Below are 27060 nucleotides of genomic sequence, written 5' to 3'. Positions count from 1 at the left end.
TACTGGACCACGCATATTCAATATATTCATTTAAAATGGTAATTTAATTGCAAATATTATATTTCAGTACTAGTTCTTATAACAAATCCATTAATTTCATAGCTAGCTGTCTGTAATGCTATTACATCTCAGAAGAAAACATTCTAGCATATCCAAAAAAGCAGCTGATAGCCTGTGTGCAAATGTGATATCAATTTTTCCTTCTCACATAGAGCTCATTTCTAAAATGTGAGATCCCAGCAGGCATAATGAGAGAGTTTGCCACTTACTGTGTAATTATAATCCAAAGAGACCTGCTTCCAGTCTCAGGTATGCTCCAGGTGGTTTTGAAGTTAATCCTTAATCTCCATTAGAGATGGCATAACCATTGTAGCATTTTGGTGGTGCAATAATAAAACCATAACCACTCACCTAGCTCTGTTGCTTCTTCCTCTGAATCTTGGATATAGTGAGTGTTTATCAGTCTTATTGCATACCACCCCAGTAAAGGCAGTAACAGGATGCATTGGTTTAAGGCAACTGGCCCTACTAGAAGGGAGGAGGGATGACACTACCCCTTCTCCCCCTGACCAGTGGCACAGTGACAGCTCAATTGTATATTCTATACCATGCTTACTGCATGATGGGGAGGGTTTGGCCAAGGCTTATGGGACTTGAAATACATTCCATAGCTTGTGGGGTTTCCTGTTCTGGGGTTTTGTGGCTTTGGGGCAGGAGTGCAGCCTTTTTTGTTGTTGTTGTTTCAGTTTTCATGGTTCAAGTTCTGATGGTTTGCTGCATATGCTGGTACCTTTTTTATTTCCAGTTTTCATTTGTGTAATCTGGTACCTCTGCAACAGAGTGGTAAATGGTCTCAACAACTTTGTCCTAGCCTCCAACACCCCTCCCTGCATCAGTGCTGGAGGATGGAGCAGTGGTGCTTGTGAGAGTAGGCTGTATTGACCCCTGCAGGACACAGAATGTGGCTAGGAAAAGACATTAAAATACAAGGGAAGTAAACACAAGTTCTGCAGTTGTATTTTACTGCTACTCTAATGCTTTGTCTGCTCCTGAAGACTCCTTTGGCTAAATTTGTTTGTTCCTGGCTTTTTGTTGTTGCTATTTTCCTGTACCAACCAATAAACACAAGAAGCATGTATAGTTTTCATATTATTTTATTGAAAAGGTACATTTAAAAAAATACACAGACATCTTACTGTTATGGATTGCAGATAAAGGTGCTCTAAAAGTTAATTCTATTTCTTTTTTTCCTTTCTTGTACCTGTTGTCTCCATTGTCACATAATGACTTCATTCCGAGTACTGCATATTGATATCACCTTTATAAAAGGGTTGGGGAGGTAAGAAGATAGGTGGGTCATTACTGCAATATATTCAGTAAACGGAGAATACAGTCAATTATAAATATATTATGTTCTGTACATTATTGCATTAGGGAGCCACAACATTATGCAGCATCATTACAAGGAAACTAGTTAGAAATGAAGAAAAAAAGTTGTTTACATACAAATATATGGATCCATTGTCTTCTGGAACAATGCATGTGAGCTGTGGTAATGTGCAATTGAAAAGCGATTTTTCTCTTTAAACATTGCTTAGCAACACCATTGAGGAAACAACAAAAATAAGTTAAATCAAAGTAGCAAACAAGTAGTAATCTTAAGTATATGTTATATGGCTTTCTATTTTAATTTCTCTAAATAAAGTGTGACACAAAAGAAGTAATTAAAAGCTTCAGCGCTGCATTGCTTTCAAACATTTGCACAGAAACTAAAAATATTAAAATCAGACCTGTGATACATCTTTAGTACTACACAAGATACACCAGTACTGGGGCCTAGGACAGTACACAAACCCTGTCAACAGGAGCACACTGGGAAAAAAAACCAAGAACACCATTCATTTTTGAGATGTTATCCACAATCAAGCATTTGGTTTATCTACCTTTTTCTTCACATTGGATTATATCCCATTGGTTTTCAGAGATGTATATACATAAGTGTTGAGCAAGGAAGACCCTAGTTTTCAAGTCTGTCAGGAAAATATTTTACGTTCCTTGATTCCAAGGTGCATCACACACATGGAAAATAAAAATAAACCAACAGATGCATGACTCCTTAATGATGTAAATTTTATGAGCAATTAAGTTTCAATCAAATCACTATTTGGATTTTAAAAAGACAGACAGAGATACTGAGAAGGAGGGTTGTTTAGACTCCAAAATGCAGTACAGCCAATGATGAATTTTATGGTCGAGATGTCACCTTGGATGGCGTTTCCAAAGGGAAAGACATTTTAAAATCTCAACCTATTTCCTGCTTTTCCGTTAACCTTTCTACTGGCCATAGTTACCTCTTTTTTACATCAATAAATTAATATGGTGCAAAAAGTATGGAGGCAGGTGTTGCCCGGATGGGACCGTGGCCTGGCCTGAGGAGAGCTGGTGGTATTGCAGGTGCCTGGAACAAGGAGGCAGAGGGACGGGGAGGAAGGGACAGAGCCGATGACACAGCTGCAGCCGCAGCAAGAGGAGATGAAAGGAAAGCAGGTGCCAGTGGCTTAATCATGTCCTTCTGGAATGCAAGCTTGGCCTGGAATACAACACACAAAAAAGCAATGTGAGGGAAAAAAATGAACCCTGACAAAGACACACTGTTGTTTCTCATAGAAGTCTCATGTCAACTGATTAGAAATTTTACCTGCATTGTCATCTTACTCCCAAGGCAATTAAAACAACCCAATCATATATTTAAAGATACACAAACCTCTTGAGTGTAGAGGCAGTCACACTGATATTTAGAATGAAGCATAATTTGCAAGTGAACAACATTAAATTATACAAATCCTAACTGTGGAAGAAATAATAAAGAAACATGATTAAGACTTCAATGTCACAAGTCAATTTTTCCACTTGCAAAAGAGTTGTAGAAAAGTAGAGCTGTCAAGATAGAGAACCAGTATAGTCAGCTCTTTACCTATCGAGACAGAACTCTTCTTTCAAAAATAAAAATATGCTTTAAGATCAATACCATAAAGAATTCTTTCTGAAAGAATTATTACTCAGTTTATGATCTACAATTGCTGGTGCTTGTAGTGAAAAAAGCTAAGCAGACAGACATACACTACAGTCTCACTGAAAATGATTTGCACTATAATCACATGTTTGTGGGAGCAAAGATATTCACATCTTCTCTTTATCGGTAGAGGTCTCTATGCAATAGATTATAAAATGATATATTACACAAGTGAAGAAGATGACTGTGTGCAGAACCTATTGAATGTGGAGACTTAGAGAAAGCCTGCAGCATTTTCATACATTCACAAAGACATACAAATATTTCAGGTTTTAAAGGCTTCTCACCTGCCTACTGTACTTTTGTGCACATGCATTTGCATCTCTAACTAATTAATTGCTTTTGTGCATAGGTGGCATGCACTTTTCCCTAACGAATGAAATACAGGCTGAGTCATGAGCACATAAACATACAATCTGTGCTGTGCTAGAGCCAGCCTGAACTCCAGCTGCAGATGAATGGCAGAACTAGCTTGGAGAATTCCTGGAAATGCAGGTGGGTGTGAAAGGGGAATGGCTGGGGCCATGAAGGCAGAAGAGGTGTTTTGAAAACTAGTGACAGACACAGCCTGAGCATGCAGATAGGAAATAATCAATTCTCCTAAACCCAAGAACTCTTTTGCACCAACACAGTACATTCACACAGCACTCTGTTTTGCTGTATGCAGAGAATGAACCTTAGTATTTTTGCATCTTTTGTCCTTTTCCCTGACTGCATTCATCATAACTGAGAGTTATCTCAGGCAGATATTGCAGTCTTCAAGAGGTGCACTGGCCCAGCAGTGCAAACACCTTTCCACAGGGCACACAGTTAATTCCTCATTCCACTGATTATTCCTTTCTTCCTAGCAGTAAATAACACTCACAGTGCTGTCTGCATGCCTTTGACTGGGCAGACAGAATACATAACTATCTCCAAATCTGATCCCCATGCAGGCTCAGCCTGTGGGGCTGAAACACTGCAAAAGCATCAGGTCTGTCATGTTCCTGTCTCAGTGCAGTGGAAGACCCCAAGGTCACAAATTCACTTAGACAGCAATGAGAAATAAAAATACTTACTGCTAAAATACTTGGGCTGCGCTGCAGTTTGTTGTAAGGGCTATATTTAGGTTTCATAGGCTTCCCTGCAACTCTGTCCTTATGCCTTCGGCTGGAAATGTGCTGAAATAAATATCCTCACATTTAATTAGCTGTTTAAACATTCCTCAGTTTTGAGTTTGAAAATGATTTATCAGTAAGATATGCTCCTGTTTGTAAGATAAACTAGGTTCTTTAGAGAGAGCAAAGATGAGTTTTGCTAAATCAAATTTGAAGCATATCAAATAGAGAATCAGAAACTAATCAAATACAGCGAATTCTGTGATCCGAGACAGGCTCTGCAATTTATTGGTATTTTGGTTAGTATTTCCTTTTTCCACTTGAGGAGCTTTGAACCAGGCAGAGCTGTAATCACTAGGTCATAGGGATATTCAGAAGTAGGAGGTAAATTTCAGTCTTGCTGATGCTGTTCAACTGTATAAATAATTTAGTATTAGCAGAAGGAAGAACCAGTACCCAGGGATATGTCTATACCACACAAGTTAATACTATCTTAGAGATAACTAAAATAACAGGGAAGGAGAGGACACATCCACATCCAGTTAGATATTCCCACTTGGGCATCAGAAACAACATATCTGTATTGGCACAGCTCTGAACCCATTGCTAATTGGCTCAGACAGAGCAGAGCTGCATGTTCATACAGCTACACTGTTAACAATAAAGTTGCTCTACACAATTCAGAAAAATCTATAGTATTACCCTCTTTTGGCCAAAACATTACAATATTGCAATACAACTAAAACCAGCAAAGAAGCCTCAGATACATGCAAGCTACCTGTTTGAGCTGAATCTCTGAATTAACATGGACATCACAGATTTCACAATGAAACGTCTTGTTCTGCAGTCCTGAGCCTTTACTACCATTCTGCACCTTCAGCCGGGATCCAGGCCTAGGGTAAGACTTGATAGGACCTGCACCATTTCGTGCCTCAACCATGGTCTTGTGCTTGGAGCCTAATGGGAAAGGAGTCACAGGTGAGTGAATGATCAGCAACATATAACCATGTCCATTAGCCTTAGGCTTTTTGTAAGACATTTCTTTCCAAAAGTTGCCACAGATGGTGATTAATGATGACACTAGTTTTGTTCAGCATGGGTCCCACTTCCTTAATCTAAAGGGAAGCCAGACAATGGAAGAAAGGTTTGTACAAAAAGGGAACAACAGGCATTCTGGACCATTGCCTCTCAGTTTGAGGGCTGTGTGTGGCCAAGGGGTTTGCTGTCTGTTCTTCTACTATTCACCAGCATATAGTTGGTGAATCACAAAAGAGGGCATTAGCCAGGAACCACAGCAATCACTTAAAACCTGCCTATGAGTAGTAATACAGCAAGTATCCCCTGATTTGGAAGAAATGGCTGCATTTTGGCCATTTCAGGAATGGATTATAGCTGTTAAAAACAGCTTTGATGGTTTGTTAATAAGATTTACATCACCAGCGCATCACAAAGCAGCCAGACCACATTACGGATTGCTGCTTGTGGCCTTTTAAAGGGAGCATATCTAATCTGCAGTAATCAAAATATTCTAAGATCATCTAGGAAGCCCATCCTAAAATTATCATAAATATTAAACCACACAAATTACTAAAAGTTGTGCCAGCAAAAAAACAGACACAAGAGATAGTGAGATGAAATATGAAAGAGATAGAAAATTGACATTTTAGAAACTAAGTACTGTCACAGAAACCACTGTAATCATACTATTATCCTCACTATGGAGGTATTATGGAAACTGATTAGGTAACATGAACTGTAGGGATTTTGTCAGCTAAAAGCTTATGGAGTGCATGAAGGTCAGTTCAAAAACATTTACAGATAGCTTTAATAAAATATCAAATACCACACATGAGATTGCCATTAACAGAAAACTTTTTGTAACCTGCCATTGTAAATTTTAACTGAAAGACTCTTTAGTGGAGTGTGACCACCACAGTATTGGAAAATGAATACAGTGAATTTAAAAAATCATAACACCCAATTTCACTATATGCATACTTACCTGTATTGTGGGCTTCTAGTTGTGACAGGGAATTCACAGCCACTTTGCATAACGAACAATAAAGCAGTTTTTTGGCTTTTTCCTCTTCTGACTCAGAAACTGTGTTAGAGGATCCATTTGTGCTCTTGGAGGATGAAGCAGGTGTTACAGCTGCCACTGCGGCCGCTCCAGGTTTGGGAAGAAAAGAACCCACTTCTGTACTGGACTGTTGATTTGCACTATTGGGCTTTGCTTTTCCTTTATCTTCTAAAAGAAGCAAAATAGGTATGTCACAATATGCTGCACATAATAAGTAAATCAATCACACAGTAGTAGTCCTGTGATTTTAGTGAACCTAACCTAACAGGGGCCTAATTCATCTAGTTTTATGCAGGACAGCGGCATCCTGAAAAACCAGTTAAAATCCTATGACAAAATGGTCAGAATTTGACAAAACAGGTGATTTTTAACTTGTTTTTAAGATTAGTAGTGAATATAATTGACTTCATCCAATTCATGGCAGCTGCTATTGCTGTCATGCTGCAGGTTTGGCCACCTGAAAGGAACAAAAGAAAGCACCAAAGCAGCCAGAGTTAAGGACTCGAGAGAGCTCAGAAACATGTGAGGTTTTGCACTAGGATTTACAAAAATATTTCTGAAAAGCAATGTATTTGGGTTAGGAATAGCTCAAGTTTCTCATAGTCACTAAGTGGATGCTGAAAGGCTCCAGCATTGTCACAACACATGATATTCCTCATTCTAGTTACTGAGAATTATGGTGCTATAATACACACGTGAACACAGCTGCTAATATTTTTAGTTTTTTCCAAGAACAATTCCCTATGCACGTGGAGATCAGATGGCTGTGATGTGCATGCAGTGCGTTACTGTATTCACAAGCATGAGTCAGTCATGTGTTCTCTTGTGAGACAGGCAGGTATTACTTCATTTTCCAGATAGTGATCACAAGGCAAGAGATTCAGTGTTCCAGCTGTGCCTAAAGTGGAACTTTGTGCCAGACCTGGTACTCAGATGCTTCTTTCCTGTAAGCTGTCTACAAGAGCTCATTGCACTTCAAGCTGTTCAATTGTAGTCCTTGTGACCACAAGCCATACTAATTGCTGTCCGTAAGACAAGCTTACCTAAAAAGAACATGGGGTAGGAGGTGGATAGTACAATGGTATGAGCAACTCTGACAAAACAGACATAAGAAATGACCCCACAAATGACCTGTTGTCACTCTGAACAAGAATAAAATTTTACCATCTAAGCAAGTACACTATCAACATAAAAGCAACCTCTTAAAGCAACCTCTTAAAAGCGGCTTATATACCATGTGAATTTTATGGCAGTCTTAAATAGTGTTGAACTGATTTGAAAAACTAGGTTCTATTTTGAGCACTTGCACTTTATGTTTACAGCCACCATCACTCTGCAAAGCAGGCCAACGCTGTTCTACCAAGAATTTGGAAAACAGGATTGTGCCTCCTACAACAAACACTTGAGAGTGCATAACAATGAACAGGCATCCTGAAACTGAAACCCACATTTGGTGGCATATTTCCCAGAAGTGCATTGCAGTGCAACAATTTCAGGATGTTAAAAACCAGGAGAAAGTAAATCCTAATAAAAGAATTATTATTTTTAAAATAGCAATAAAAATACATTGAGATTAGATGATGTGAACTGTATTAAACATTGAAAATCAAGCACAAAGACTTCTATTAGAAGCAAATTAATGACAAAACTGATTTCTGAAGGTATTTTGATTGATAAAGTATGACCAAAAAAATTGATGGCAAATCACTGTTCATAAACTATTAAATATTTATGTTTCTGTAGTATCAAATTACATCTGCAAAGTTCTAGAACACATTATATAACCTATGAGTCTTCACAATATACATTGTTTTAATAATCAGCATTTTCTAACATTCTGAATTAATGACTTTTCAGTAGGGAAAGTTCTCAGAGGTGATAATATCTACAAAGGAAACATGCTGAACTGCTGCCATTTGTGAATTCATGTTACAGGAAAGCAGACTTGTTGTTATTCTATGCATTATTCTATCAGACTGCAAAAGGTCTAACACCAGCATATATGTGAACCTGAGTTCAATACCGGAAGGTTCCTCAGTATTTTGCATTTCAGGTCTTACAAGAATCATCCGTCTGCACAACTCCAAGCTGTATGTTACTCTAGTTTGGGGGCTTTTAATGTTGCTTGAGAAGCATGCATAAAGATTTGATGCTTTTGAAACACTTGCTGGAGACAGAAATCATCTCCTCCTGTGAGAAAGCGAGCTGGAGAGGGCCGACCAGCAGCAATGCCAGCTGATGTGTGCCAGGGCAGACCCCTGGCTAAAGAGACTGCCTCATGCAGCAAGTATACTGCTCACACTACTGCCTGCAGCCCCTGGCCTCGCTGCTCAAACTGTCTGCAATAAGAGGGAGAGCAGATTTTTATTTCTTTGTTTTGCTATCAAGCATCTGTGGAGTGAGATCCTGAGCAATGGAGTAAGAACCATTTTGCACAAACCACCAATGCCATCAAAGAATGATGATCTTCCACTGCTCAATTTAAAAGATGACTGAAAAATGGCAGATTCCATTTCTCACGTTTCCTCAGACACCAGTTGATTTAATACATATTTTTAAAAAATAATCCCAAAATTGACTGTGTTTTTATTATACATTATATAAAGCAAGTCTAGAGTATGTAGTTTGTAACAAGCTAAGAAGAAAACTTTTAGAAAACTAGAGAGAAGTTACCAGCATCCAGCTGGGCTCAATTCTGCCAGTATTGCAGCTTTTGGAAACAACCTCAGTTCACAAAATAATTCCATCATTTGGAAAGCTTCCTGACACAAATAAGCTCTTCATCCACGGCGATGTATAAGGAGAGACATACGCCCCTCTATGAATTAATGTTTCCTTCCACTACTCTCAATGCTTAATGCAGAACATCTTCAAAGATCATAATTGTAAGGTTATTATACAGTTTAACTCCCACAGAAAGTACACGGAGCTAAGTGCATATTTGTCACTGCAGTGGGGCCAGAACTGGGTTTTCTTGGCTTCTAAAATCAGAAAATTGCACTTCTCCAAATGGGCTTTTGATAACAGCTTATTGTTTTCAATCCACAGAATTCAAAACACCATTAGTTACAGTTTTATGTTCAAGACAGAAATGCCAAATGTTCAACTGTGCAAAGCACAGGAAATGCAAATCACATGTACATACAAAGCACAAAGAAGATCACTCTTTAATTTGTACTTGTAGCACAGAGCTAACAAAAACTCCATGCAGAAATCAGAAATGTAACTGTTAATATGCCTGCATGCATATACATATTTCCAAACGGCAATCACTAGATAAAATACATGTGGATGGTTAGATGCAGCTGCAGGACTGCAGTACTCTTGTTATTTCTTAAGGCAAGTCTTATTGAGAATAGGCTTGAATTTGCTCCTGGGCTGAACCCATGGAGCCCAACAGTGCCAGACAGGCCAAAAAAGTTCTTGAGAGAGTTCGTCTTGCCCAGGACCAGGGGCACACCGTCCTCTGCTGCATAGCTCAGAAGGGCACAGCTGGAAGCAGAACACCATGGAGGTATCAACCTCCTCCCAGAAAGCTGCATCTGTGATTCAGCCTGAGTCAGGGTCAGGCTGCAATGCTCACACTCTAACTCATGGGCAAGAGGCTCATTTAAAATTTAACCCATACTGTTGCACTGTACTCACTATGTTCTTTTTCCATATAGAAAGGCCATATTTCATCTGTGTTAAACTCCTGTCTTTAAATTAAATCTCCCTTTTCCTGAAGACTCCTAGGAAGCAAATCAATAGTTCATTTCAAGTTCTTACTGCAGCCTGAATTTATTTTGAAATAGAGCCCAAGGAAAAAATAAAGCAAGCTAATTAAATATTGCTTTGGGCTCAGTACTATCAATGCTCTTGTTGCCTACTTACATTGTTTCAATTCTGCTTTGAAGTTGATTTCACATATTCCTGTTTGCTTTATGTTTGTGTCAGCACCATGTTAAAATTCAAGACTTATTTCATTAGTACTGCCTCATTTCAACTGTACATACCAAAGTCAGGACGGTGCACAATATTGCATCTGACAGGTTGAAATCTAACAGGTTCTAGCTTCCAAATGAAGTGATTTACTGACATTTGCAGGCCATGTGGTTCTCGCTGTAGATGCTGTGACATAATCTATAGGACCTACCCATTAATGGTGGAATCCCTATCCAGCTAAGTGAATGGGGTTTTGTCCTAGCTCCAAATAGGGCCAAAAAATTACCATAACACTTCTCTCTCATGCTCAACCCGTATCTCTTCAGTTATTGTTCTTTCCTGGTGAACAATTAGGTGTGAGCCCTGCCCCAGGTCATAGCCCAGAGATTAAATGCAATCCATGCAGAAAGTGAAAAGAATGCATTTTTTAAAGCCCCCTAACCATTCCATTAGAGTTTGGAGTATAAAGTACATTTAAGACTCCACTTACTTTACTCTGTGATTTGTGGGAATATATAACACACATATTTTTTATATTATATATTAATTTATATATATATATTTGCACATTATACATCTGTATTGTGAAATGGTCTCTCTTACCATACTCAAATGTGCCTATAGGCATTGCTTTCTACAGCTAGGAAATGCTATTATTTTTCTGAGTGAGAGCAATGGTTTTGATGTAGAAGTTCTAATTTATATCTTGTGATGAAAGCATCCGTTCTATTTTCAATAGAAAAGCCTGCAAAATAAGGTCTTTAATTTAGAATTGTGATTCTTAATAAAAATAATACCAATAAAAATTCTAAAACATATGTATGTATCTAGAAACTGAAATGATAAAGATTTTTTTATATCAGTAATACTCATAGCTATTTATATTCTACAACATGTAGGATTTTATCACTGAAGATACACAAAACATAAATTTGCAATAAACATCTGTTTCACAATAGCTTGCTCAAACAGCAATTGAAATTAAAAGACTATCCAAGGTAAAGATGATACACGTGATACACTCGCAGGAGCACTTTCCAACACATATGCAAAAAGCTTTTGGATGTGGAGCTCTGCTGTGATTTTAATAACCCTTACAAAAGTGTACTTTTACATTTTCTGCCTGTATGTAATAAATAACTGCGATCTTAATGTGACACTAACAGAGGAAATATTATTTCAGTTACTGAAAAAATACATTTTGTGTGTGTGTGTTTGCTTGTGCACGTGATAAGATCTACAGCTTTACATCTGCCTGCTCTTCTCTGCCAGAAACTGGGACTATTACCAACAACTTGTGCCAAAGGCTGAGCACATGGACAGACAAGGATCTCAGGACAGAGAGCAGCCTCCCAGAGCAGTGCTGGCTGTGATGGAGGTGGCTCCTCACTGGGAAGAGATGATGCCATCCTTACAGCCACCCACTGCCAGGTGTCAGCTTTGCACCTTTCCTTGTGCCAGATTCTTTCCTGCAACCCCAGCTGCAGGCACAGAACAGTTGCTATACACATAATACTCAAAAACATAAGGGCAGCACAGCCACTGCAATGTGTCCACTGCTGCTCTAGACAACCCTGCACTGAAGCTCATCTGAGACATTTGTTCATTTTCTGTCCTAGAAATGGAGATTTGTTTTTATAGTTCTTTCACTTGCTTGCACAACAGAACATATTGCCAGCTTAGAAAAGAGCATAAAGGAAAAACTATTTCTGGCAGTATAGATATTTATTATTCTCCTTCATAAAGATAAGAAAATAGCAAATGCTTGTGTGCCTTCTGTTCTTGGAAAACCTAAAGGAAAGAGCCATATCATTTCCAGTGCAATTTCCAGCCTAAGCCAGCTACATTAGGAGAAACACAAAGTCATATACTGCGTAACTTGATCACTGCATGGTTATCATGGCTACGCAGGCACTGAGTGGAACAGATGCATGGTTAGGTACAAATCCTTTGGTGCAACTGGCCGTGTTTACAATGGTATGTTACAATAACTTATCACTAATGAAAGAACGACTGTTTAAAACATAAGACAGCTTAATGACCCTGAACACCTTCCAGTAATTTCTGACTATGACACTTCCTATGGTGACTAAAACCAAAAGCGACTTCTGAAATGGTTTATGTTTTATTTACGGGTTACTAGAAATGTCGTGCAAAGGTTGTCTTATGATAGCCTTGAATTCACATAAGTTGAATCACAGTGAACTAACAGTAGTTTGAAGTGCTGATTTTGGAGAGTAAGTGAAACTTTGAGGTAAAGCAACCATACATCCCAAGCCAGAAGAGCTATACTAAGTGAAATAGATTTTCGGTTTCTCCCTATAATTTCAGCAGCTCCAAATATGCCAATGAATATAGCACTACATTAAACAACCTTTGCAGCATACAGCAATTACAGAATGGGGAGAGGAAATCAATCAGATCGTCAAGGTACTGTATAAATGCTCTTTCCCTGATTGACTGTGTAGCAAAGGTAAAATCAGTTGCATTAATTACAGCCATGCACACACCAAGAAATTTTGCTGAAAAGCTTATCATTGTAGCTAAGTTGGCATAAATAAAGAAAAAATTTTAAATGTGTTTATCAAAAAATTAAATTCTCACTTAAAAATTGATGTGTTGGATGCTTAGCACATCTGACATAAAACTAAGAAGTGACACATTTCCCACTATACCTTTTTCTTCCTACACCATTTCATAAAATATGCTTATTGACAATGCTGGAAAGAGGCAAGTCAGTTGATATTACTAAAATCTATCATCTGTCCTTGCTGTTCTAATCTTTTTGCACGCAGAACCCTAACGTGACCCCCACATGAGGCCATTTTCGGTTTAAGAGAGAAGAACACAGCTGCATATAGACAGGAATAAAGTCACAAAAGAGACAGCAACCAGCCACCAACACAGGCACCAGTGTGGTATGCAAATTTCTCACAGAGTTTTTTCCCATCACAGAGCAAGAAATTTTCAGAGATGAGAGTAACAGAAGTAAATTTGGCAGCTGTTTGCAGGAAAGTCTTTGCAAATAGAATCACAAAAAGTGGGAAGTTGTTTGGGAAACTGGTTGCAATGGCTGATGGGTAGTAAGAGCAAGTCAGCATCTTGAAAGTACATTACAGAAGACATGCAAAGGTATAGAGAGCTTTGAAAGGGAAGGACATGAAGAATTTGGAGAGAGAAGGATCAGTAGCTTTAACTGCACCACAGAAACATTTTCACAAGCGTGCAGCATTTACAAACATGAAAGCAAAGAGATCACAGCCAAAGAGGTTACAAGTCTGGCTAAAAGTAATTAAGGGACACGTTAAGAAACCATGACAAAATAAAGTCATGTTGGGGAAAGCTTACTTAGCCATACTATACTTGAAGGTCTGCCTAAGCAAATCCTAGGTTCTATGCTGGGACATAAGCCTGGGGCAGTGAGAGAGGACCCACAAGTCATCATATGGAAAACAATAGTTGCTGTATATTTCTTGACCCTGAAATATGATATGGAGGGATAAAAATCAATAACCAAAGTAATATAAGGACAAGAAGGGCCTCCTTTAATATATTAACAGAAAAGCTACTGAATAGAAAGGCAGATAGCAGCTCCAGTAGGAAAATCAAGTTTCAAAATATTCATGTCAGAAAATCCTATCTTCTTCTGGCTCGCACCGATACAAAAGAATAAGGACCACACACAATTAATTATCCTTTTTATGAAGAAAAAGATTAACACTATGAGTAATATATGTTATAAAGGCAATAACAGGAATGCAGCTAAGTCACCAATAGTCACAATCTTAACAGCATTTGCAAGCACTCTCCTGCATCTCAGCATCACTCAAAAACCTCACCAACAAAGAGCATTAGATTATTTCTTGACACTCATTAAGGCAGTTATCTAACTCTGATAAGGGATTTCAAAATGTTTTTTGGTTTATCACCACATTTGCTGAATAATGAGACTCTAAAGGCTGTCAGACAAATACCTATATTCTCACCAGTTGTGCAGTCTACTGAGAAATCAGGCTGAAAAACCCGTAGGGCTCTGTTCTAGAAAAATTCCACTGCAAACCTACATGCAAATCAGACAGCACAGTGTATCTATTAACCCTTTGACTACCCTAAGTTTTGTAAAATCTTTTTCTTGTACTTCAGGCCTGTCTGAAAAACAGTTAGGTTTTATATAATGGAAGGTTGTTACATAAAATAAATCTGCTTGACACATTCTAAAGAAAACCAATTTTGTTTCTATACAAAGAGGAGAAGCAAATGGAGGCCATAAAGCTTTTCATCTCAAACACAAATGTGCATTGAAATAAGCTACAACATATTTTCCCAAGATACTGAAGCTACATCAGGAAATGTCTAGATGGCCCTGCAATACTGAGTGAACTCTGTAGCTAGACTGATTATTTGATTAACTGCATCACTACTCTCCAACAGACTAAGCTGAAGTACCTTTTGCATTTCAGGAGTATTGCTTGTTCAGCTACGGTACTACAGTGATGTTGATACTTAATTTCTTAGCTATTTTATTTCTGATTTGGTATGTGAAAGACTCCAGGGAATTTTCTTACAAAGAAATCTGTCAGTTTTTCAGAGTACAAAAATATTTGCAACTGATTAAAGATGCAATGTTACAAAGGTTTGTTTTTGAAAATTTGGATGGGTTTCGTTTTTATGAAGGCAGAATGGTTAAGAATTAGAAAATATTCAGAAGCATACACAACCACAAATACTTTTGTTTTTGATTCAAGAGCTCTTAACAATCCTGCATCAAAACTAACTCATCAACTTCTTGGTCTCACAGTTGCCTGCTATCCCCTAGCAACATGTATTTTTCCTTGCATTGATGTTACAAAACCAAAGATGAGTAAAAGTAACACCTACCTAAAAAAGTCCCAAATCAAACCACATTATTGAACATGTGGAAATCATGGTAGACCAGTGTGAATTATCAGAGGTCTAGGTCTTTTCCTTTACTTGAATATTTGCTGAGAAATACAGAATGAAGCCACCAGCAAGGAGGTTTTCTTCAATCCTATGTATATGATTTCCATGGGGGGGGGGAAGGGGTAAAAAATCTAGAACATTTATCTCATTGAGTGGCAAAACCAAAACATCCTGAAAGAAGAGCATTTGGCCTGGCCTGTTCTTTAACATTTGGAGATAAAATTCATTCAAAAGCTGAGAGAAAAGGAGGAATTTTAACTGATATTTTACAGAACTTTTAACTTTGGCACAACTGGACACAGACAAAACTCCATTCAGCTTCCAACTGTATGAGTAATCACCAGCTTTCTGCTATTTATTCTCTGATTATATGAGAAAACGAAATGTCTGGCATCAAATGAATGGCCTTACTTCTTTAGCAATATATTTATTTAATAAGCTTTATGAAAGTATTAGGTACAGACAAAGCTATTCCTCCTGGGCTTGTTAAAAAACTGACAAACCAGCAGCTGTCTTTTTTGGGAATTTTCCATTTTAATGCATTTAAAGGTCTAACTTCAGATTTGTGTAAATAAAGAGAACTTCCACTGATTTGAATTTCTTAGTCATCTAAAAACAACCCCTGGGCTTGGTTCATGAATTAATATTTTCTTAGGCCAATAATGCTGTAATTCATCATCAAAATAATCATCTTAAAGTGATAGAAGGGGATATTTTATTTCTCTCATTTCCAATTTCTACAAAATCTCATTACATAACCCTCACTTTTTAGGATACTTATGGATAATCTTCCTAATGGAAAATCACAAAGCAGATGAGTGACACTGGTATTTGTTTCAACTCTCTTTGACAGCTACTTTCTCCCTTCTCCATTTCCTTACCTGAAGGCTCAAGAAGGACTCTTTCTTGTAATAGTACGTTACACAGTCATAGAATGCTTTGGGTTGGAACAGACCTTTGAAGAACATCTAATCCACCCCCTGCCCACCTCACACTATCAGAAGATGCTCTGCTAAAAAATAAAATAAATGTTCCCATCTTTCTTATGGGCCGCTTTTATGTATAGGAAGGGTGCAACAAGGTTTCCCTGGAGCCTTCTCTTCTCCAGATGAACAATCCCAACTTTCATCCTTTCTTCGTAAGAGAGGTCTTACAACTCTGATAATTTTATCTCATCTGGAACCACTACAACAGGTCTATGTCTGCCTTGTGCTGAAGACTACACAGCTGAACAGAGCATTCCAGGTGAGGTCTTACTGGAGCAAAGTAGAGGTACGGAATCATCTTCCTCATCCTGCTGGCCATTCACCTTTTGATGCAGCTCAGGATGTGATTTGTTTTTTAGGCTGTGAGCACACACTGTCATCTTATGATCAACTTTTCATCCACCGGTACTCCCAAGACCTTCTCCACAGGGCTACGCTCAATCCCTTCATCCCCCTTCTTGTATTGATATTGGGGATTGCCCCAAGCCATGGGAAGGACTATTATTGTAAAAACAATGATGAATAAAGAATTGTGTGGTACATAATAGTTCTGGTAGTTCCCTCTCTCCGGTATTGTATCCTCTACTGAAATATACAGACATACATTTTCTAGTAATTTTTATTAGGGCATACTAATCTTATTACCATTCCATTCTGGTCATCATCCTATTGAAAAAAAATCTTTGGATATTCAATGGGTACATCATTAGCAGAGCAAACAAATGAAGTAGATGCCTGACTACAACATATAAAAGAGGAGCTGAAACATTTGAGGTAAATAAATTGATTCTTTCCATGACCACATACATCTAGCTAAAAACCAACCTAGTAGCTGAGAGCATCCCTGGCTCTGCTCCCACCATTCAGCAGCATTAGTAAAGCAAATCTTTCTTGGCCCAATGCCTATCTTTACCTCTCCCCTAAGTAAGAAAAAAAACTAATTTAAAGGATGACAATTTAAAAAAACAAATGCAATGAAATTCTAGGATTTTAGACCCAGAACAAGTAAAAGTAATAGTGGCACACAGTTTTAATGGTACCGGACACATGAATGCTGAGGCACAGGGCGGAGCACCCAAATATAGTCTTACTTTAGCTTACAATAAATTTCTGATGCAGAGGTTCTGCATAAATTACTGCAGAAGAAAACTTTTTTTTCCCCAAAATACAAAATCCTATTTCTCCTATCTCTGATTGATATAATAACTGGAGAAAGAAATGACTGACCTTTTAAAATTTGAACAGGAATTGCAACAGCTCATCAGTGTAATTGTGTCAGCCACAGAGTTTATTTTTCAGTTAATAGCACCTATAATCAGCTTTCAGTAAAGGAGCAGAATTTGATATGTGCTAGTTAGTGTTATTATAGACAGGGCAAAGAAACATCTGAAGACTGCCAGGATTTTATCAACACCAAAAAGTGCAGAACAACTGCTCTTCCATTGTGGTTGTACAGCATATATGGAAAAATGAGGCTTGAATATACACTTACTAAAAGTATGAACAGAAAGAGTGACAGGAAAGAAAGCATTTCAAGATGTAGCCTATCGTAGTGACTTAATGTACTTTGATTTGTTAATTACTGTTTTGGCTAACCTTTTGTCCTAAGAGCATAAACCAAACAGCAACTTCCTGAGACAGCCATTGAAATAACCCACCATAAAATGCCCAGAAGCTATTTACTGCTAAATCAAACACAGACATTTAATGTCCAACTGACAGTATATTTTACATATTAATACCGCTAATATAATGTTCGTGCAAATACGTGCATCATGCTTGCAACACTGTATCTGGGATGAATTTATGAATTCATTTAATATTAATTCTGCTTTGCATTATGCACTATAAAAGCACTGTGATCAATCAGCAAGTTCTGTACTATGCCTTAACCTCCATTTTCAGGACAGTTTCAACAGGCAGCAATACACTGACCCTCAGATGAAATATTGAATGAAAAGAGAACGAAACTTCCCAGACTGAGAGGGTTTAATGAAAAAATATCCTTGAAATGACCCTCCTTGGTGGCTGAATCTGATTGAATTTACTACTACTAATGTAATGCTTTTATATTATAGAAATGTGCCTGTGCTTAGCAGGCACTATCTGAACACACATAAATGGATGCACGATTATTTTATAGAGTATGACTTCAGCAGCAGTGTTCATGCCAGCATAAATGTGAAGAACTGAAAAGGTTCATCAGTACCTTTTGATGGAGGCCAGACATAATAACGAAGTTTTTTGAGGGGCATAAGACAGAAACTCTAAATATGGCTCACTGGCCTTGGGGGACAGCAAGCCAAACATTTCCTTGTTATATTCCTTTCCTAAAGCCTCTCTCTCTCTCTCTCCCTGCCCCACCTCCAAAATTCATCTGTCACAATAAATTTTGAGGTCCATAGGACCTGGGCAAAATATAAAGAATAAATGCCCTAAAAACACCCTAAACTTTGAGGTTCCTCTTATGATATCTGTATAACAAATAACCTAGAATTCCTCAGAAGAATTCAGCTGTGGAGGCTGTGTGTCTCTACCTCCTAGCTATCTCTGAAGGGTTATCTTAAAAACTTTATTTGAGCTATGTAAACAAGCCATTCCTTTAATGTGAGTGGAAAACAAGGTGACAAATGGGAATAAATGTTAAGGTGAACAGAGATTTTATCAAGAAAACTGGTATCATTACTCCAAGCACGGAGAAGCATATGGAAAAGCTTAGCATTTAAACACTAGCAGAAAGATTTTTAAAATAAGACACGAAAACAATATGACTAAGGGAGTGTCCTGATGGAGGACTTGCAAAATGCAAAATGATCTGTCTCTTGGGACATTACACCTCATTGGTAGCTGATGAATAAACAGCATTGGTAATTGGGACACTGGAGAAATCCAACTCATCATCTTCCCAAGTAAATGTGATTCAACATGCTGCACTCTACTTTAGGAACATAATGAAAAAATAGTTTTGTTGTCAATGCACACACAGAAAGCTCTTGATGAACCGAACCCCCCCAGACAAGACATCAACTATTCTGTCTAATGGAGTTTCCAGTCCTATCTAACAGCCCAACCAATTACCATATGCCTACATGACATCAAGTAGCATTTATTAGTTCCATCAACATGTCTAGGCTGTTTTCAAAATGTGAACTAGCCCATTTGGTGTCAGACACTGTACTGCACTCTGACATCACAATGCTCCTCAGATCAACCTCCAGCTGGTTTTAATTATACAGCTGTAGTGACTGGAATAACTCTTACAAAGCCTGCTTAAGATCGAGAAGCTGGCAAACAGCTTTCCAGTTGCATCCCTTTCCTGCTGTCCTTGCCATACACATCAGTTCAGTATAGGATTGCTCATGTGCTGGAATATCATCACCAGGATGCTGTGAATGGCTTGTTGAGCTGCCCTGAGACACAGCTACAGAACAGAGTAGTAAGAGGTGTCAAGATTTTAAACACGGTCTAGCTAGGCCTAGCTCTGTGCATAAGATTGCCTATTGCTGTTGTAGCTCAACAGAAAGCAGTTTTCATAGTGCATCCAAAGGGTTTATCTACACCTACTAAATTTCAAGTAGCAGAGCCTTCTGCTCTTATTTGTACGAGGACTGAACTTGAAATGCCCGTACCTACCAATTCACAAACAGCTCTTCCTAGCACAAAGGAAACAGAGCATATACTGAATGAATCAAAAGCAGAAAAAAAATATTAATTGGTCTTACTTTTATAAGCTGAAACATGATTTTGACTCTTTCGAGTAGTTTAAACAGTTGCATTTACTTTTATATCAAAGCAAATAGCAAAGAAGGTGATACTACATCAGCTGTCTGCTTCATCTTGAACTAATTGTTTTGATTTAGAAGTATGATCAAAGAGCTCTCTCTGATTGATGTTTCAAGACAGGTATTATCATATACATTCCTAAAGGACTCATCACTGTAAGCATCTAGACTATGCTAGCCTGGGATCACAGACACTGTCTTCTATTGCATTCCCAGCTATATTTAAAACACATTCTAAATACTCTGCACTCCTGTGTACTGGTTGCTACCTCTGCCCTTTTCTAAAGCAAAGCCATACATTGTGAGGATCTCAAATGTGGGATGAAGATGTTTGGTGTGATGGTAATGATCCAGAGGAAGACCCTGACCTTATACCAAAACTAGTACAAGTTCAGCCATTATTTTAAGACTGAAATTGTGGATGAGGGGGATGGGAAAGCCCTCACTACCATATATAACATCTGCTGGTTGCCTACTGAGCATACAAATGAATTGTGCTATTGATGACTGATTGTTTAAAGTTAGGCTAACATCACTTACCTTAGGATAAGATGGTCTCAGAAAGAGGAATTAGTAAAGTTATGCTAATATCGTCTACCTAAAGATAAGAGTGTACTGAGATAAGTGGTTCGTGGGTAGCCTTATCAAGGATGAAAGGCCAGAGATTCCCAAAACACTGGACCTGAATTCTTGACCTCATTATAGTGCAAAAGGCCGCATCTCCTAGATAAAGAAGCCCCTTACCCAAATAAAACCCTTTACCCTCTGTGTAGTGAATTTAAAGGCAGCTGTAGCTTTAAGATGAACCAAGAAAGAAACTAAGCAATGTGGGCAGCTCCAGTGAAGAGAATAATAAATGGCCACCAAGGCAGAAGCAAATTTGTCAGAAGCAGCCTATTAGACCTACAGTTGGGCAACCCACAGTAGATGCTTTCTCCTGGATAACAAGTACTGTATTTCAGACTATCAGCAACTTCAGCAAATTCTCCTGTTTCATTTTGTAACACAACACTGACAGAACAGAAAGAGACTCAAGTAGCTCCCCTGCAATTTGTGTTACTGATCTTCCTCAGATTACTAATATGGAAAGAAAAAAAGCACCAATGAGCTGTGGAAGTCAGGAAATATCCATGCCATGAGGCTTCACCTCATTTCTGTAGTTGTTTTCCTGTTTGAGCAACATTGTCTAATTCAGAAAGGAAAAACTTACAAAGGTTTCTTGTGCTTCAGCTAAATACAATCACCTCAGATTTGCCCCTCCAGCCACATCCATTATTATTGTTATATGAACAACACTCATACTTTATCAGAGTAAATTTCACAAGTTTAAAAAAAAACACAAAGTCGATTTTGGTATACAGGGACACCACATTTCACAGATGTGAAAAGCACTTTGATAATATCAACACCAATTAATTCTGTACCAGAAGCATAGTAAATTAGAAAACACAAGTCACTATCATGCAACCAGAGCCTTTCATACAAACACCAAAAAAAGGAGAAAATAAAGAATGTATAGAACAAAAACTTTTCATTGACCTGATTTGTCAGAGATGTTGGCTGTGACTGGCGTGGTGCAGCAGCTTGTGTTAGCCTTTGCGCTGTCCTTGGAAGAACCAACTTTGGGTTTATTTTTCGTTGCCTCTAGTGCTTTGACCTTCTTGGCATGTTTACTTCCTTTGTAGTGGGCCTCGGCCTGGCTCTACAAAGGAGAACAAATCAGGCTCACTTTTTTCTGTACTTCTGTATAACATAATGGATGACAAGGCAGAAAAGTGACACTTTCAATAACAGGCACCATATTATACGACCTAGAAAATTTTAGTAGCTTTATATTAACAGCTTTCCTAGATGTAAGTTCTTACATATCCAAAAGACAAGATTTTAATGAATGGTACATGTTATCAGTATCTTTGAAAAAGAGGCTTTGAGGTTACACAAAATTCTCACTCCTAAAATAACTGTGCTTCCATGGTGCTTAAAAATTTAAAGCACTATACAAATGTAAACACATTCAGTTGAGAAAGATGCTATTCAACTTTCATGTACTGACCTTACTCTCTACTGCTTTTAGTTAAAAGAGGTACCATAATGTGCCTTCAAACAATCACTTTTTCCTTCTGTTTCAGCTAGAACAAAAGTATTTTCATCACTATACTAACAGCAATTGAAACAGGAATTAATGACATTATAATTTCGTTATCAGATCAAGGAAGAAGGGTTAAACACCAAATGTGTAAATTTCAGGAGTTCCAAGTAAAATATGGAAAAATAAATGCTTATCAGATTTGATTGTTTTATAAATTGCCTTAATAATTTTTTTTGAACTTGAACAACAGGAAGGAGAGGAACTTGGCTAAAGTGCTTTATATATAATGTACTCTTCTCGGTCTGTCCAAACAGAACAGCAGAAATATGTACAGAAATACATACTGAGATGTAATGTTTACTTCACCTTTGTCTTAAAATGAGCTTCAGAAGCTAGATCAGTGTTTATAGAGTTGCACAGCTAAAGTCAGACAGATAAATGCCTATTTTTTTGCAATGATTTTGAGTCCCTATTATTGTTGCTGACTCTACCTAACTAGCTGCCTTGACAAATCAGGTCACTGTTAGGTGCAAAACTAAGAAACTACCTGCATAATACAAAGTCCATAGCTTTGAAATGTCACTTAATGATTTTTTTCCCCTTTTTTTTTCCTTCTTAGGAAATTCATTTACCAAAAATGAGTAAGAAACATAATTTCATACAAAATAAAGTCTATTTTCCTATCATTATGCTATTCGGCAATAGCTTTGCATTATTAGTATTTACAAATAAAACAAGTATTTAAGACATAGGACTTGGTGCCTCTATTGAAGGTTACATATTAACTATAGAAAGTTAATATTGTAGTTTATTTCAAAGTAAAACACTCAAGAGAAAGCATGCTTCATGTAACCAGATGACCACACCTTGGCACCTGGCATATAGAAACATCAGTGCAAGTAAACTTTCAATACGTTCATGCAAAAACTCATTCTCTCTCTTAACTGAGTAGGATTATTTTATTTAGTTCACTGTGTCAAATGAAGCTAGCCATGAAACAAGTCACATGCTGTTTATAAAGAGAAACTAAACTACGTAAGACATTAGAATTCTATAAAGAATATTGCCATAACATGGAAAATAGTTTTAAGATCATCAGAAATATGCATTACAATACAGACACAGCATGTAAGAAAAGTTTTGTCATAGCATAAGTGAAGAGTACTCTAAAGAGTAGAAACAACTGGACCAGAGAAGAGAATAGACAGTATGTTAGAACCCTCACAAAAATTGTGCACTGTTAAAACTGATGGAGATCTGCCACAAAAATAGGAATGGTTTGTATATACTGAAGCTTCTTAACTGATTATACACCCCGTGAAACACAGCGATTTCCACCTCAAAAGGACAGTGTATGTGACATATTGTGGCTGCATCTTTTCTATTATGAGCGATTTCAGTAAGCAAGCATTCAATTAGAAAAGCTGCCAGAGGAGTTTTACTTTGAGCTCCTTTGAAATGGAAATTATTTATTAAAAAATTCTTTTCAAAACCAGTAAAGAGTCATCAATTGCTATTAAACTATTTCTTGATTTTAAAACCTTTGAAATATTAATACATGTACAAACACAATATAAAGATTATAAAGAAACAACTAAACAGCTATACCACTACTACTACATGCACTACTTAAAGGGACACTTGTCAACTTCTGTGTTGGACCTCTTCAGTTCTGCATGTGGGTAGAGAAGCAAAGATCCATTCACTGTTATGTCAATGGGCTTCACACAGGCACAGGAGTTTCACCCTGTCTCACTCCACCCTTGCTGTTTTGTTCATTTCTCTTAAGGTTGCTGTTGCAATGTGATGCACTAGAATGAGTGTTCAGTAAAATTAAATAAACTATCCACACATTATGGTGTACAAAAAAAGCAAAGCCAAAACTTGAGAGGTATATATAGCCTTTCTATTCCAATACTTTTAATCTTAAATAATAGGAAGCATGAGATTCTCTACTCAATCATTCTCAAGTTGATGATGTCCCTTTAAATATTTGAACTCTATGCTCTGCGCATATGTGTACTGTTGATAGGATCATATGCTGCCTGAGGCCAAAGCTATAACATGAGACATAAGTGCACTCAAGAGAAAGACTTAGCAAGTCAATTCCTTGATAATAAGCCTTTCTGCTGATATTTGCAATAATAATGCCTGCAATATCAGTAATAACCTACTACAGTCTTTGATTCCCTTCATTCAATCCCCATGTAGTGTACATGAGACCTGTTGAGAACAAACAACCCCAGGCAGAATTAAAATTAGGATTTTCATAAACACAAGCAAAGCCTCATTGAAATGTGTTGAAAGGACTCACTTTTGATTGAAGTTTTGTAATTATTATAACATTTTACTATCAAATTCATAGTTGCACATTAGATGTACATAGCAATACCTTTTGGCCTTATAAGCAGAGGTAGTGAAAACACCGGCCTTTTGCAAAACTGAACAACTTTGGGGGAAAAAAGAATTCTTCGCCGATCTTGATTTCAAAGTAGCTAGGTGTGGAAAAAAGTCTATCTTTGGCAAACTGTTTGACTGCTTCACTCTGTCAGTGAGGTATACACCATTTATTTCTACACTGAATTTATGTAGTTTCAACTTCCAGTGGTTGGATTTTGTTAAACTTTTGATTTTTAAGATCTTTCAACTCTTCTCTGTTTTGTGAGTAGAAACACAGATAATATTTTCAAAATGAAGTTAGAGGAATATTTTCTAACTCTTTCGATACACCTGGTGTTGAGAGTTTGCTTATAATCCTCTGTGGGATAAATCATTTGATTTGATTGCCTATTGGTAACTGAAATGCAGCATCAAAATGGAACTGTGTTCTGCGTAACCATGTTGCAAAGAACACTGGAGTTTTCTGGAGTCATGGCTATGTGAATCTGAAATGGGAACATAAATTCTGATTGTTACTGATATTAATTATTCTGATTATTAATGTTCTGATCTTTACTAACCCTAGTTTTATAGCATTTATGCAAGTACCACACTAATAGCAAATGTATTTGCTCCAAGTTCCATTTAAAACTTGTTTCTGACACAAACACAGCAGTAAGGTCTGTAGACACAAGGCTTAAAAGTCACATCTATAAAAGAAAGATCATTTAACAGTTTTAACCTAAAACCCCAATAAAGTATAAAATGAAATTAAGAGTAACTATTTTTGGGATGCAATATTTTAAATGGATACTGAACACACTTTTTGGATGTCATTAACATTAACTAAAGTAAGCAAAACTAAGTCATGTAAATTCCATATGATCAAAACCACATTTGACAAAGTTAAAATTAGGAAAAGCCAAAATAAAGATATGTAACCTAAACAAATTCTGTGTACTCATGTTTTCTGACGCTTTTAAATTGCATAGTAACTTATTCCAGCGTACAGGGCTGCATTTAGTGTAGGTATTAACCAGTTCCATGTACCGCAAATCAGTTTTATTCAAATAATTTTTTTATTTACAGTTTAATTTATTGCTTAAACAGTCACAATTAAATGTCACCAGTGAACTTGGACATTTTCAAATGAAACACTAATTTAGGGAAGACACTCGTTGAAAAACTGGAATAAGAAAATATTTTGTATGAAATAACTTCCTGTCTAAAGAAAAACCTAAATTCCTCTTAGTCCTAAAACTGATAATGGTCTACCAGCTTCACATATACACACTGAAACATTATAAAGAGGAATCCCCCTTATTATAAAGTACAGAAAGTTGTCAAGCACTGGCTAGTAAGATATAATGAACAGGAAAAGCTTTAAGCTGCTGTAAATGTGACATTAGATACCGGGATGCAAAAAAAACCCCCAACTTTGTACTGACAGGGCAGATTCCGCAAAAGCTTAAATGCATTTGCCTAGCATTACCCTTTGATCAACATATCTTTTGAAAACCATACATGTAAATCTTTGGAAGATCATGGCTTAGTGAAACTGCATTTTAAATCCAGTTGCAAGTAATTAAGAATGTAACTGATAAATAAATATGCCATTTTCTCCCATTGATTTTAAATTTCTACACCTTAAAATGGTGGCAGGATGCCTGCTCTCTCTTTAAGCAACCTAGATTTTTAGTTTTATTCATAGTCTCTGAGTAGGAATTAAAAATACCCCAACCAACTAAACCGTATGATTTTTAAGAGAGCCTAATATGCTATAAGGAAGGATGACTTGGCTGTAACAAAGGACAAGTTTTTCCTCTCTTCAAAAGATATTTGAGACACACAAGTGATGTAAATGTTCCATTTGATTGCAATCCAAACGTAATTGCTACTTTCAACTCCAAGTTATTAAGATTGAAATCTAAGTATCAGGATCTTAAACTGTAAAACTACATACAATGTAGTCAAACGGCCACAGTCTTACATACTAGATTGTATCTAATAAAACAACAATGAAAACCATCTTCTACACATGAATGTGCTTTTTAATAGAAATATTATATTATTATGAGCATATTATACTGCATAAAATACCTTCAGTAGCTTTATTTTTTGATAAAATCTAGGTGCACATACATATATATATATATATATAAAGAGAGAGAGAGAGAGAGAGAACACCAGGAAACATTCAGATCATCCAGATACATAGATAGTGGTATTACCTTTAAGAAATTTTTGAAATTCAGGTAAGACTGCAGTACAAAAGATTACAGAAAATTATCCCTGTCAGGAGCAATGACTGACAGTGTATTTGAAATCAGCACTATTCATTTTGACAGTTCACAAGTGACTGAATTCTAGAATCTATTTGCTGTGTGAATGACTAATTAACTGAATTTATTAACCTAGCAGATTCCTTCAATGACAATCTGATTCAGGTTTGACTAAGCCTAACAGTTCAGGATGTATGCACGTGCAATGAAGATTTTTTTTTTTTGGTTTAGATTTATTCAGGATTAGCTGAAGTAGCCCTTCAATAGGTCTTCATGGAAATAAGACCATTTGGCCCTCAACACTTGGAGGGCTGAGCCCAGAGAGTGGTGGTGAATGGTGCCACATCCAGCTGGCAGCCAGTCACTACTGGTGTCCCCCAGGGATCAGTGCTGGGCTCCATCCTGTCCAATATTGCAGATGACACCA

At 37.3% G+C, this 27060-nt stretch overlaps 1 protein-coding gene across 8 annotated transcripts in view; it reads right to left on the bottom strand.

Moving 5' to 3' along the window:
• Nucleotides 1–2152: 2152 nt before the first annotated feature.
• ZNF385B (zinc finger protein 385B) overlaps nucleotides 2153–27060 on the bottom strand; it is a 125982-nt gene continuing 101074 nt past the window's right edge. For 7 of the 8 annotated variants that reach the window (XM_054173989.1, XM_054174004.1, XM_054173976.1 and 4 more), the window contains 5 exons: nucleotides 21423–21585; nucleotides 6173–6418; nucleotides 4949–5127; nucleotides 4132–4233; nucleotides 2153–2590 (listed from right to left, as the gene is read on the bottom strand). In XM_054173989.1, coding sequence (XP_054029964.1) covers nucleotides 2372–2590; nucleotides 4132–4233; nucleotides 4949–5127; nucleotides 6173–6418; nucleotides 21423–21585 — 909 coding nt within the window. In that variant the 3' untranslated portion in view covers nucleotides 2153–2371. The remainder of the gene's footprint in view (nucleotides 2591–4131; nucleotides 4234–4948; nucleotides 5128–6172; nucleotides 6419–21422; nucleotides 21586–27060) is intronic. The other variant, XM_054173973.1, reaches the window with a different exon arrangement.

This window comes from Dryobates pubescens, chromosome 2, assembly GCF_014839835.1.
Source record: "Dryobates pubescens isolate bDryPub1 chromosome 2, bDryPub1.pri, whole genome shotgun sequence".
Classification (NCBI taxonomy): Eukaryota; Metazoa; Chordata; class Aves; order Piciformes; family Picidae; genus Dryobates; species Dryobates pubescens.
The sequence above is the reverse complement of the archived record's forward strand: the minus strand, read 5'-3'. Positions and strand labels throughout refer to the sequence as shown.